General features: G+C 36.3%; 2 protein-coding genes and 1 pseudogene across 2 annotated transcripts in view; 2 read left to right on the top strand and 1 right to left on the bottom strand.

Moving 5' to 3' along the window:
* LOC127741471 (phosphatidylinositol N-acetylglucosaminyltransferase subunit A-like) overlaps window positions 1–1,792 on the top strand; it is a 7,677-nt pseudogene extending 5,885 nt beyond the window's left edge.
* Window positions 1–3,147, top strand: part of LOC107467947 (phosphatidylinositol N-acetylglucosaminyltransferase subunit A) — an 8,638-nt gene extending 5,491 nt beyond the window's left edge. The window contains exons 3-6 of the mRNA XM_052253943.1: window positions 1,813–1,967; window positions 2,167–2,257; window positions 2,421–2,537; window positions 2,623–3,147. Of these exons, the coding sequence (XP_052109903.1) occupies window positions 1,813–1,967; window positions 2,167–2,257; window positions 2,421–2,537; window positions 2,623–2,751 (492 nt within the window). The 3' untranslated portion in view covers window positions 2,752–3,147. The remainder of the gene's footprint in view (window positions 1–1,812; window positions 1,968–2,166; window positions 2,258–2,420; window positions 2,538–2,622) is intronic.
* Window positions 3,148–5,175: 2,028 nt separating this feature from the next.
* LOC107467967 (phosphatidylinositol N-acetylglucosaminyltransferase subunit A) lies at window positions 5,176–11,813 on the bottom strand. The gene is made up of 9 exons (XM_016087193.3): window positions 11,346–11,813; window positions 8,156–8,336; window positions 7,453–8,025; window positions 6,960–7,114; window positions 6,670–6,760; window positions 6,390–6,506; window positions 6,200–6,303; window positions 5,710–5,800; window positions 5,176–5,619 (listed from the first exon to the last, which is right to left on the bottom strand). Exons 2-9 carry the CDS (start codon window positions 8,270–8,272, stop codon window positions 5,539–5,541), a joined length of 1,329 nt encoding a protein of 442 aa, XP_015942679.1. The 5' UTR covers window positions 8,273–8,336; window positions 11,346–11,813; the 3' UTR covers window positions 5,176–5,538.
* Between the last annotated feature and the right edge of the window lie 2,610 nt (window positions 11,814–14,423).

The raw sequence follows: 14,423 nt of genomic DNA on the forward strand, positions 1-14,423 counted from the left end.
CCGGCGCAGCTCGGAGTGCAACGGAGCAAATCAAAGAGAGAGTGGGAGGAAGCATGCCAGAGAGAGAAAAGGAGCCCTGTGGTTTACCTTTTCTTTTCCTTTTTCTTTATTCCTAAAATTTGTGAGGCTGACATCTGGATGAAAGTTCCACAACAAATATACATGTAGGAGAGGAGATTAAGTTAAACACCCTCATTTTTCACCCTAGAGCTCCGCAGCCTCACCTTCTTCCCCTGCCTCCAACCGCTGCTTCTCTTCTCTTCTAAGGTTCCCTACGTCTCCACCGGCGCCAGCCACTTGTTCACCAACCTTCATCGATGGTGCGTTCGACTTCGCGTTCTCCGCAAGTCTCGACGAGGCGCTGTTCCCGACGAGATTCGCTAGAGAGATGGATCACCGTGTCAGGTCTGGTGGCTCGTGTGTTTATTCGCTAGCAAGGCCCAAATGAAATAAATTATATCCCCCGTTGGATGAAAAACTCTATGATTGGGTTGGGTCTGGGAGACACTTCACTCACAATCTTATTTCTTATTCATTTTCTCTTCTCTTCACGTGTGTTTTGTTTCTCTAATTCCCCCAATCAAATTTTAGTCTCAGGCGTCTTCTCCAATAATCCTAACGAACGAGTGTCAAGACTGGCCTCGTAGGTTAATCAATGGATAGAAAAAAACACAGAATCATGATGGTCTCTGATTTTTTCTATCCCAACTTTGGTGGCGTCGAGAGCCACATCTATTATCTCTCTTAGTGCTTACTCAAGCTAGGCCACAAGGTCATAATCACATTCTCTGTAATTCAATCAATTTGTTAGTTAATGATTTTCTGCTTATGCTGTTAATTTCTTTTCCGTAGTTTCTATTAATTAAAAGAAAAATATATGATACGAGTTTTATCAAATTCAGGTAGTGGTTGTAACTCATGCATATGGAAACCGATCTGGGGTTAGATACATGACTGGTGGTTTGAAAGTTTACTATGTTCCGTGGAGGCCTTTTGTTATGCAGAATTCATTCCCAACCCTATTTCCTTCACTCCCCATTATTAGAACCATTCTCATTCGAGAAAGAATCACTACTGTTCATGGCCATCAAGCATTTTTCACTCTCTGTCATAAAGCTCTCGTGCATTCTAGAACCATGGGGTACAGGGTTGTATTCACGGATCATTCTCTGTATGGATTTTCGGATGCTGGAAGCATACATATGAACAAGGTCTTGCAGTTTACATTGGCTAATGTGAGTCAGGCCATATGTGTTTCGCATACGAGCAATGAGAATACAATGCTGCGGTCGGGGCTGCCCCCGGAGAAGGTTTTTGTTATAACTAATGCTGTAGACACTGCAATGTTCAAGCCAGCGGTGGTGCAGCCGAGCCGTTCGGAGATTGTTATTGTTGTTATTAGCCGGTTGGTTTATCGCAAGGGAGCAAATTTGCTTGTTGAAGTCATTCCAGATGTATGCCGTCTGCACCCCAATGTGAGTAGATGATTGAAAAAAAAAAGGAAAAATATTTTTGGTTTTTCTTGCATGACATATTTTGAGTGTAATTCCATGCTAAGTTCCCTTGTGGGAATGGTTTGACCTTTCTCTGCCGTACTTCAAATTGCAATATTTTTGTTTGGTTCGATTTCTCTATGGTTCTTGCCCTGTTGCTCTGTATAAGTTATATTGCTTTTGTGTAAAAGTCTAAATGCTGCTTTTCAAAGCTGTAGTGGGATGTTAAATATGTGAAGTACCTATAAAACCTTTTTGAGAGGCCACATCATTCCCAAGGAGTTTGCACATTGCTTTCTGATGATAATTGGAATTGTAGGTTCGTTTCATTGTTGGAGGTGATGGACCTAAGCGTGTGTGGTTGGAGGAGATGAGAGAAAAACATTCTCTTCAAGATCGAGTTGAAATGTTGGGAGTCGTGCCACATGCACAAGTCCGATCTGTTCTGATATCAGGACACATCTTCTTAAACAGGTTCAGCTTCCTTATATTTTCCTCCTTTTAAGCTTTCCAATGATGATATTAGAATTTGTACATGTCACCATGTTGTTTAATTTTGGAATTCAAGCAATGTTGGAAACTTATGTTATTTTCATTTTGAGAGCTTCAACATTCAGGTCATTTTACAATCCATATCTATTGTCAATCATTAATAATGTTTGAATTATTTCAGTTCGTTAACTGAAGCTTTCTGTATAGCCATATTAGAGGCTGCTAGTTGTGGATTGTTAACAGTTAGCACACGTGTTGGAGGAGTTCCCGAGGTGGGTGCAACTTTCCTTCTTTTACCTGTTCAGTATGAGAATAAATGCTCTTTATTCTTTAATTAGTTTAATTTTTCTTACAAAAATCTGTTTCTTTCCAATTCCACAATTTTGGAATGCTGTCTTGCAAGGATTGATATGGATTCACTTCTTTGCTGTATAGGTTTTACCAGATGACATGATCATTTTGGCAGAACCTGATCCTGGTGATACGGTGCTTGCAATTGAAAGGGCAATATCAATGCTGCCAAAAGTTGATCCACAAGTCATGCACCACCGGGTGATTGTTGTTTGAGGGATACGTCCCTGATTCAATTGGTAAAAACTAGTTCTTCTTTAATTTTTTTCTTTTTTCCTTTTTGTAGATGAGGGAACTCTATAACTGGCATGATGTTGCCAAAAGGACTGAAATTGTATATGATCGTACTTTGAAGTGCCCCAATCAAAATCTACTTGTACGGGTCTCACGGTACATTCTTAACATTATATGTTGAATTTGATTGTAATGGTATTGTATACTTTTCACTTTAAAGTTGTACAGGGAAATCTGGTTTTTATTCTTTTTATGTGATTTGTTGATTACTTGAGGATAAAATTACTTGTTCTGCTTCTAACATAGTTTAGTTGGGTTGGTAGCTGGCAAAGCAAGGAATCATTAGGTTTTTCATTTAGTATCTACACTATTATATTTATTCTTGCTATGCGGATAGTTTTTTGGATTACTAAATTAAGAAATAGAACATGAAGCTGATTATTATTTCTGGATTTTTCTCTTCCATTCGAAGATTAATGTCAATTGGATATCAAAACCTACTTAAGGAATGAAGGGGCTAGTTCTAGTAGAAACTGATAGTCTATGTTTTGTCATATACCTATATTGCGGAGTGTGGGCAGGCAAGCTGTTATGATAGTTGATTTTTTGTTTTGGCGGCTATTGGAACTATGGCAGGTAAGCTAGTGGCCTTAGATATGCTTGTCATTTTTAGCTTATTTATGTTTTTAGCCTATAAGCATACTACTTGCATTTCTACTTTATTAGCCTGCAGAGGACATTGAGGAGATGCTAGATTTAACTCTTCCACACATCTCCAACAAAGAGACATTGCAAGAAACCGAATGAAATGCGTATACTGAATTTTCATTACTGTCTAGTCTGCAATGCAGAATACAAAGAGGATATTTTATTGTTTAGTTGGCTTTATTGCATTGCTGGACTAGGCAGCTTCTGCACCAAAAATCAGAGGCATGAAGCATTTGGATTGCCATTTAGATTTTAGTGAGACAAGGTAGAAGCTTTGTTAGTGACATAGTGTCAATGTGTTAGCATTTACTTTGTTTAGTAATCAAACATGTCAATTTGGTCTTTGAAATTGAAATCATGATTTATTTATTTTTTCTGAGGTGCTTAGAGTTTAGGACTTTAGGTTCTTTCTTCCACGAGAATTTGCGACTTCCAGTTTTTGTTCCTTGGAAATAGTCCCACAAGAAAGATCCTCTCTTCCATGTAATGAAAATTATGTTTGAGATAGTTCTATTGACTATATATGTATGCTTATTGATCGGCTAGTTTAATTGAATGCCTAAATTGCTTTACAAATTTGGCTTGGCCTTTTGTTTTTGGTCATGACACTGTTAGTGCTGGGCAAAAAGATCCAAATTTTGGATTTTATACCCAATTTAGATCAGATCATTTGAAAAAAACCAGTATCAAATAAAAAGAAGTCAACCAAATTATATCGATTTTGTAATTTAGTTTTTTAATCCAAACCATTTAAACAGTTTCAGATCTGGAACCAGAATCAGATCCAAATTTAGATCAAAAAAAATTCTAATCTGAATTTGACATTGAGTTTGGTTTTGCAGTTCACCATTAACACACACAGCCTCTTCTTCTTTCTCTTTGGATCGTCGCTGCACCGCCGCTCTGTTCTGCCATCCACCTTTCTCTTGGGGTACCAACGCTCTAGAAAAGTGTTGATAGCTTTGTGGCTTCGGAAAATGAGACTTGGAGGGAGAGAATGAGGTAGGTAATGATGTTTGGACTTATGTTTATTGAGATTGAAAGCTTCTACCCTAATGATTAGGATTAGTCTTGAAATTCATAAATTACGTGGGAATTAGGGGTCTTTGCTTGTTTTGATTTTGGTTCTCCTAATTGCTAGTTGTAATGTGAAGGTTGTTGAGATGGAATTTTGAATAGAGCAGAAAAAAAAAAAGATACCATATAAATTTGAACATCTTTTAAGTCTGAATTTCTTGTTGCATGTTTAAATCAATGCAGTATCATTTAAAAAGAAAAGAAGAGCTTTAAATTCATGTTTTCTACTCTATTCATGATTCCATCTCAACAACCTTCACATTACAACTAGCCATTAGGGGAACCAAAATCAAAACAAGCAAAGACCCCTAGTTCCCACGTAATTTATGAATTCCTAATCATTAGGGTAGAAGCTTTCAATCTCAATAAACATAAGTCCAAACATCATTACCTACCTCATTCTCTCCCTCCAAGTCTCATTTTCCAAAGCCACAAGGCTATCAACACTTTTCTAGAGTGTTGGTACCCCAAGAGAAAGGTGGATGGCGGAACGGCAGTGCAACAATGATCCAAAGAGAAAGAAGAAGAGGCTGTGTGTGTTAATAGTGAACTGCAAAACCAAACTCAATATCAAACTCAGATCTAAATTTGGATCTGATTCTGGTTCCAGATCTGAAACTGTTTAAATGGTTTGGATTAAAAAACTAAATTACAATATCGATGTAATTTGGTTGACTTCTTTTTATTTGATACTGGATTTTTTCAAATGATCTAGTCTGAATTGGGTATAAAATCCAAAATTCGGATCTTTTTGCCGAGCCCTAACAATGTTATGACCAAAAACAAAACCATTAAATGTAAGTTAACAGGTCAAGCCAAATTTGTAAAGCAATTTAGGCAGTCAATTAAACTAGCCCAATCAATAAGCATACATATAGAGTCAATACAACTATCTCAAACATAATTTTCATTACATGGAAGAGAGGATCTTTCTTGTGGGACTATTTCCAAGGAACAAAAACTGGAAGTCGCAAATTCTCGTGAAAGAAAGAACCTAAAGTCCTAAACTATAAGCACCTCTCAGAAAAAATAAATAAATCGTGATTTCAATTCCAAAGAACAAATTGACATGTTTGATTACTAAACAAAGTAAATGCTAACACATTGACACTATGTCACTAACAAAGCTTCATGCCTCTGATTTCTGGTGCAGTAATGAAAATTCAATATCACAATAGGCGTTTCATTCGGTTTTTTGCAATGTCTCTTTGTTGGAGATGTGTGGAAGAGTTAAATCTGGCATCTCCTCAATGTCCTCTGCAGGCTAATAAAGTAGAAATGCAAGTAGTATGCTTATAGGCTAAAAACATAAATAAGCTAAAAATGGCAAGCATATCTAAGGCCACTAGCTTACCTGCCATAGTTCCAATAGCCGCCAAAACAAAAAATCAACTATCATAACCACGAAGAACAGCTTGCCTGCCCACACTCCGCAATAAAGGTATCTGACAGAACACAGACTATCAGTTTCTACTAGAACTAGCCCCTTCATTCCTTAAGTAGGCTTTGATATCCAATTGACATCAATCTTTGAATGGAAGAGAAAAATCCAGAAATAATAATCAGCTTCATGTTCTGTTTCTTAATTTAGTAATCCAAAAAACTGTCCGCATAGCAAGAATAAATATAATAGTGTAGATACTAAATGAAAAACCTAATGATTCCTTGCTTTGCCAGCTACCAACCCAACTAAACTATGTTAGAAGCAGAACAAGTAATTTTATCCTCAACTAATCAACAAATCACATAAAAAGAATAAAAATCAGATTTCCCTTTACAACTTTAAAGTGAAGAGTATACAATACCATTACAATCAAATTCAACATATAATGTTAAGAATGTACCGTGAGACCCGTACAAGTAGATTTTGATTGGGGCACTTCAAAGTACGATCATATACAATTTCAGTCCTTTTGGCAACATCATGCCAGTTATAGAGTTCCCTCATCTACAAAAAGGAAAAAAGAAAAAAAATTAAAAAAGAACTAGTTTTTACCAATTGAATCAGGGACGTATCCCTCAAACAACAATCACCCGGTGGTGCATGACTTGTGGATCAACTTTTGGCAGCATTGATATTGCCCTTTCAATTGCAAGCACCATATCACCAGGATCAGGTTCTGCCAAAATGATCATGTCATCTGGTAAAACCTATACAGCAAAGAAGTGAATCCATATCAATCCTTGCAAGACAGCATTCCAAAATTGTGGAATTGGAAAGAAACAGATTTTTGTAAGAAAAATTAAACTACTTAAAGAATAAAGAGCATTTATTCTCATACTGAACAGGTAAAAGAAGGAAAGTTGCACCCACCTCGGGAACTCCTCCAACACGTGTGCTAACTGTTAACAATCCACAACTAGCAGCCTCTAATATGGCTATACAGAATGCTTCAGTTAACGAACTGAAATAATTCAAACATTATTAATGATTGACAATAGATATGGATTGTAAAATGACGTGAATGTTGAAGCTCTCAAAATGAAAATAACATAAGCTTCCAACATTGCTTGAATTCCAAAATTAGACAACATGGTGACATGTACAAATTCTAATATCATCATTGGAAAGCTTAAAAGGAGGAAAGTATAAGGAAGCTGAACCTGTTTAAGAAGATGTGTCCTGATATTAGAACAGATCGGACTTGTGCATGTGGCACGGCTCCCAACATTTCAACTCGATCTTGAAGAGAATGTTTTTCTCTCATCTCCTCCAACCACACACGCTTAGGTCCATCACCTCCAACAATGAAACGAACCTACAATTCCAATTATCATCAGAAAGCAATGTGCAAACTCCTTGGGAATGCTGTGGCCTCTCAAAGAGGTTCTATAGGTACTTCACATATTTAACATCCCACTACAGCTTTGAAAAACAGCATTTAGACTTTTACACAAAAGCAATATAACTTATACAAAGCAATAGGGCAAGAACCATAGAGAAATTGAACCAAATAAAAACATTGCAATTTGAAGTACGGCAGAGAAAGGTCAAAACCATTCCCACAAGGGACCTTAGCATGGAATTACACTCAAAATATGTGATGCAAGAAAAACCAAAAATATTTTTCCTTTTTTTTTTCAATCATCTACTCACATTGGGATGCAGACGGCATACATCTGGAATGACTTCAACAAGCAAATCTGCTCCCTTGCGATAAACCAACCGGCTAATAACAACAATAACAATCTCCGAGCGGCTCGGCTGCACCACCGCTGGCTTGAACATTGCAGTGTCCACAGCATTAGGTATAACAAAAACCTTCTCCGGGGGCAGCCCCGACCGCAGCACTGTATTCTCCTTGCTCGTATGCAAAACACATATGGCCTGACTCACATCAGCCAATGTAAACTGCAAGACCTTGTTCATATGTATGCTTCCAGCATCCGAAAATCCATAGAGAGAATGATCCGTGAATACAACCCTGTACCCCATGGTTCTAGAATGCATGAGAGCTTCATGACAGAGAGTGGAAAATGCTTGATGTCCATGGACAATAGTGATTCTTTCTCGAATGAGAATGGTTCTAATAATGGGGAGTGAGGGAAATAGGGTTGGGAATGAATTCTGCATAACAAAAGGCCTCCACGGAACATAGTAAACTTTCAAACCACCAGTCATGTATCTAACCCCAGATCGGTTTCCATATGCATGAGTTACAACCACTACCTGAATTTGATAATACTCGTATCATATATTTTTCTTTTAATTCATAGAAATTACGAAAACGAAATTAACAGCATAAGCAGAAAATCATTAACTAACAAATTGATTGAATTACAGAGAATGTGATTATGACCTTGTGGCCTAGCTTGAGTAAGCACTGAGAGAGATAATAGATGTGGTTCTCGACGCCACCAAAGTTGGGATAGAAAAAATCAGAGACCATCATAATTCTGTACTTTTTTCTATCCATTGATTAACCTGCGAGGCCAGTCTTGACACTCGTTCGTTGGGATTATTGGAGAAGACGCCTGAGACTAAAATTTGATTGGGAGAATTAGAAAAACAAAACACACGTGAAGAGAAGAGAAGATGAATAAGAAATAAGATTGTGAGTGAAGTGTCTCCCAGACCCAACCCAATCATAGAGTTTTTCATCCAACGGGGGATATAATTTATTTCATTTGGGCCTTGCTAGCGAATAAACACACAAGCCACCAGACCTGACACGGCGATCCATCTCTCTAGCGAATCTCGCCGGGAACAGCGCCTCGTCGAGACTTGCGGAGAACACGAAGTCGACCGCACCGTCGATGAACGACGGCGAACTAGTGGCTGGCGCCGGCAGAGACGCAGGAAACCTTAGAAGAGAGGAGAAGCAGCGGTTGGAGGCAGAGGAAGAAGGTGAGGCTGCGGAGATCTAGGGTGAAAAATGAGGGTGTTTAACTTAATCTCCTCTCCTACTCAAGGTTCTGAGAACCGGACCGGTCATCAAACCGCTCTAGTCACTGGTTCACTGGTTTATTGGTCCAACCGGTTCAACCGGTGGTTCAACCGAAAAAACCCATTTTAGAATAAAATAATAAATAAATTATAAATAACCAAGTATTAAGTTGAGGGTATAGGGTAGTATGAAATTTTTCCAATGGAGTGGTAAGTTACTTTTTTAGGATTTCTTTTTTTTTTAATAGTAAATACAAAATTGCCAGATGAAAGCATGATACCAAGCAAGTACAATTCCTCATCAGTACACAAAATGTTAAAAGAAATATCTCACAAGAATAGGAAGAATATCAAATGAATTATCATAAATCCAACTGAAAAAAATAAACATAGTACTTGGATAAACAAATTTGATAACATTATTAATAACAAAGTTGGCAGTGGACTACTGCTAGAAAGACTTCACCAAATGAAAGAGCATGCAGGCTTTAAGAGATAATAGACTTGGATTTGTGCAGCAGCATTTTGGATGAGTTGCTTTGAGGACCATTTGGCGAAACTAAGCTTTCTTGGTGAAACTAAGTGCTCATAACAAACTAAGCTTTCTTGGTGAAACTAAGTGCTCATAACAAACAGAAACAGTTTCTCAAGATACATAAATAAGTGCTCATCCTCTGAAAATAATCATCTGAATTGATACAAGGCAGGAAAAAATGACCATAAGTCTCTTTACCCAAGTCAAAATAAACAACTATATCTGAACTCAACAATCAGCCTTCAGCACCAAACATTACAAAACATTAACCAATAATCACACTAAACCTGCAACCAGCAATTACAAAACAGCAACTACAAAACAACAACAAACATTCATTGTACATTACAAAATATTCTAAATCAGTGATGACACTAAACCTGCACCCAGCAACCAGCAATTACAAAACAGCAACAAACATACAAAACATTACAAAATATTACAAGAAAATTTGAACAAAAATTTCAGAAATTAAAAGAAAGAAGAAGAACCGAGCATTCAGAATTAAACAAATAAGTAACTATTTCAACAAATCCGTAACTATTTCAACAACAAATTAAATACCAACAGCAGCAATGCAGCATAACAAATCACTTCTCGCAAATTTCAAATTCAAAACACTGATCACAAATTAATTAATTTCAGATTCAAAAATCACAAATCACTCATCAGACATTCAAAATCAAATTCATAACACTGAAACAGCTCAAAATAAAAAACAAATTTCTTGATTTTAGCTAAGTAATTTTTGGTAGAAAGACTCGGTTTCTTCACACTTTTTAGCTTATTCTTGAATTGTCTCAATTTTGTTTTGTTTGAACTTTGAAGCAATGAAGTGCTGCTACAACTTGAATATTTGACTAAATGCTTAAAAGACTGAATAACAAAAGACTAATACACAAATTTAAAAAAAAAATTGAAAAGCTGATTGAAACAGGGGAAAAAGAAATCCAAGGGTCACTTTCGCTCTCATCCAAGGCTGTGCTGGATTGGAAACAACCAAAAAAACTGAAGCAGCTTAGGGGTTTTTTGGGTTTGACCAAGGTTGCGAGAACCGGACCGGTCAAGTAACTGGTTCATTGGTTCAATGGTTCAACCGAGGTCGAACCGTGGTTGAACCGGTTTAGTTAAATATAACATAAAATTATTAAAAATTCAAAGTGGCATATATTGTGAGATAAGGTGCAGAGCAATTAAAGCATTGTATGAATTAAAATTGGTCGAAGCTTGGTTCTTTCATTTAAGTTTCTCAATCTTCATGTATATATAACACATTAGCAACTTCTAAGCTTGGTCAAACAATATCAGTTCCTGATATAACAGAAGATAATGATCCATTATAGGCTACCTAAATTTGAGGCCACAAATTTTAGTATGGTGCAGGGAGAAAAAGAAATCAGTATAGTCTTCAATTTGAACTAGAAGAAGCAATTCCACAGCACAGTAAGAAGCTCAGAATACACAAAAACTGAACAATTAAATTAACTAAACAAAAAAAAAAACACAATATAAAAGCATGAATAACCTTTATAAATTAGGTTTCCATTCCTGAATTTTCCATTTTCATAAATTAGGTAATCTTTTTGTTCTTTACTTCTTAACTTCATTCTCTTTTTCTATGAATAAACTACTCCTTGTTTGAACTTCATCCAACCCTTATTTTAAAGCTATATAGTAAATCCAATGCAGAATTGTAGCAATGTTTCTCTTTTGAATCAATGACAGCAAAATAACAATTTACCAAAATAACAAGTAAAACAGATTGGATTTATAACCCAATCTGGCAATCTCAGTAGAATTAATTCAATATCAATCTCAGCAAATATAATCTCAGCATAATTAATAAATTAAACTTAAAAAAAGTAAATTTATAACTCAATCTTAGCAGAATTAATTCAACATCAACGGACTGAATTCAAATAAAACTTCAGAAAATGAATATCTCAAAACTCGGCAGAATCATCAATAATATATCATATGTATATTCAGAACAAAATAAAGAAGAAAACAATGTAATACAATTACAACAAATTGAACATTATTGAAGAGGATAAAGGGGAGGTTTTACGTTATCTGGATTGCCAGCGAAGGAGAGGAAAAGACAGCATAGAGCCAGCGAGATAGAGAAATTCAAATTGGGAATTTTAGTAACGTGAAACAGATAAGCGACGACAGTGAGACACGGAGCAGAGAGGCAGCGACGACAAGACTGGCGGGGAGACGAGAAGGGGCCACAGCAAAAAACGACGAGGAGGTGAGAAGAAGAAACGACACGGCAAGGAGGGGAGAAGCAGTGACGACCCACGGCGAGGATTGGAGAAGCGGCAACGACCAACGATGAAGAGCAAAGAAGCAGCGACAAAGAGAGCTCGAGCAGAAAAACGGCGATGCCAACAACAGCCCCGAACCGATCTTAGCTTCTGGCGACGCGAGGAGAAGAGCAGAATGAAAGGGGAGATGGTGATGGTGGCTCTGATAGGGTTTCGCCGTTTAGGAGAATCTAGGGTTGGTGAGGGTGTTTGTTAGAGAAAGAAAGGGGATAACTCAGCATTGGTTTTTTGTTTTTTCTCTGGAATCAAAACGGCGCCGTTTTGATTGTTGGATCAGCGACCCGGGACTTGAAAAAACCCGGCCGGTTCACTCGGTTTGCTGATTAACCACCGGTTCATCCGGTTTTTAAATCGGTTTTTTGCATAACAGTTCTAAAGACAAATCGGACCGGTCAAATGACTGGTTCCCGGTTAATTCGGTCGAACCGGCCACAGAAATCAATTTTTTGTTATCAATGCTCAAACTCTAAATGTTGTTCTTCTGTTTTTGTTTTGTTTCATAAATCAATATTTTATGATCAATGCTCAAACTCTGAATGTTGTTCTGCTGTTTTTGTTGTTTCAGAAATCATTTTTTTGTGATTAATGCCCATACTCTAAATGTTGTTCTATTTTGTTTTAAGGCTGTGTTTGGAAGAGGTGATTGATTTCTGAGTGTTGTTTTGTTTTTGTTTTAAAATTGTGTGTTGTGTTCAATTTTCATTTTGTTGGAAATTCTTTGAGGTATATAAGAATTAAGAAGGAAGACTATTTCAACGGTAATTCTGGTCTGCCACAAGCTTGAACATAGAATTGAAGAGAGAAACCCTTTATTATTTTATCATTGGCCTGTTTTTGGCATTGCATATCATTGTAGTTTGTTTATTCATAGAACTAGTTGTTTATTATCCCCTTTTGAAGTTAAAAAATGCAGTAGAAGAGTGTTTAGAACCAGTTGCTTTATTCATTGAATTTTTATAGAATCAGGTGTTTATTATAAAACGGTTTTTCCAGTTGAACTACGGTGGAATTGGTTGAACCAATAAATCAATAAACCAGTAACTAGAGCGGTTCGATGACCGGTCTGGTTCTCAGAACCTTGGAATTTTCCATAAAAATAAAGAAAGAAGAGGAAAAGCACAGTGCTCTTTTTCTCTCTCTGGCGTACTTCCTCTCACTCTCTTTGGTGCGCTCCGTTGCACTCCGAGCTGCACCGGCGTGCCTTCTTTGCCGTAGCACCCTACCGCACCGACGATATTGACACTTCTCTCTCTGGTCTGCTTCGTCGCACTTCATGTCGCCCCGGCTTTCCAAAAATGGCGACGGCGAACACTTTCCATTTGTTAGATGACGACGCCGAGGACCCTTCACATAAAATCACCGCGGCGGCACTGGCGTCTCCACCCGAGAAGGGTTCAGCTGCGGCGGCTCAGCAGCAGAAGCAGCAAACTCAGTTGCTTTCTCAGGCTGGTGAGCATTCTATTTTGATTGATTCATTAGTTTATTCCTTTTTTCACTTCTCTTTTTGTGTTGTTTGATTTAATTTTTCATATTTTTTTGTTTTGGTTGAAACTGTTGGGCTTTTCATTTGACATGTTGGCTTTTATTGATGGGTTTCAATAGTGAACTCAGATTTATATGTTCGGTGTTTTTTTTTTGTTGACGTTCTATATAAATTCATAAATTGCCACCAATGAGGCATAACTCACACGGCATTCCGCCCCCTCCCCATCTCAAAGGTCTCGTGTTTAGGGTTTAAGGTTTAGGGTTTAGGGTCTAGGGTCTAAGGTCTAGGGTCTAGGGGCTAGGGGGTAGGGTCTAGGGTCTAGTGTCTATGGGTCTATGGGCTTAGGGGTTTAGGTGTTTAGGTGCTTAGGGGCTTAGGGGTTTAGGGTTTAGGGGTTTAGGGTTTAGGAGTTAGGGGTTAGGGTTTAGGGTTTTAGGGGTTTAGGGGTTAGGGTTTAGGGTCTAGGGGTTTGGGATTTGGGATTTGGGGTTTAGGGGTTTGGGTTTAGGGTTAGGGTTTAGGGTTTAGGGTTTAGGGTTTAATTTAGTTTCAAAGTAAATATTTAAGTATTCAAATCTCGAATATAATACTCTACATAATCAATATTTTAGAAAATTAAAAAAAAATATTGCAAAGTAATTAAAAAATAACAAAATATTTATGAAATTTTCATTCAATCATTGATAGTCAAAGACATATAAAAAAACATAAAAACAGATATCAAATAAAAAGAAACGATTTTCTTTCTGCATCTAATTGATAAGACAAAAAAATTTATTTTTTTACATTAAATTGATAAAAACAAAAGGTGATATAATACTATTTTTATATGTCAAAAGTTGGGAAGAAATTAAAAAGGCAGAGAAATGACTTAAAATAAAGATTAGATATAAAAGTAATATTTAGCTATACAAAACATATATTTTTTTCAAGGCAAGATGTTCTGAAAAATTAATAATATTTTGAGTAACTTAATTAATTATAGTAATATATATTAAAAATCTGTGATTTTGTTATGTTAATTTTATTAATTATAGTTAAATGATATCGAGAATAATTTTATTAATTATAGTAAGATGTCATATGAAATTAGTATTTTTTTAGAGTAATTTTATGGACTATAATAATATAATTTAAGAAATTAGTTATTTTTTAGTAATTTTATTAATTAAAGTAATATGATCCGAAAAATTAGTAAATTTTTTAAGTAATTTTATTAATTATATTAATATGATATGAGAAATTAATAATTATGTTAAATTAATTTTATTAACTATAGTAATATGTTATAAAAAATTATTAATTATAGTAAGATTCTATAAAAATGAGT

The sequence above is a fragment of the Arachis duranensis genome, chromosome 9 (genome assembly GCF_000817695.3).
Source record: "Arachis duranensis cultivar V14167 chromosome 9, aradu.V14167.gnm2.J7QH, whole genome shotgun sequence".
In the NCBI taxonomy this organism is placed as follows: Eukaryota; Viridiplantae; Streptophyta; class Magnoliopsida; order Fabales; family Fabaceae; genus Arachis; species Arachis duranensis.

Coding starts and splice junctions, on each gene's coding strand:
- LOC107467967 (XM_016087193.3), bottom strand. CDS start 8,272: ATGGATAGAAAAAAGTACAGAATTATGATGGTCTCTGATTTTTTCTAT. Junction 8,026..8,155: donor TACTCAAGCTAGGCCACAAG/GTCATAATCACA, acceptor TATCAAATTCAG/GTAGTGGTTGTAACTCATGC. Junction 6,761..6,959: donor GGACACATCTTCTTAAACAG/GTTCAGCTTCCT, acceptor GAATTATTTCAG/TTCGTTAACTGAAGCATTCT.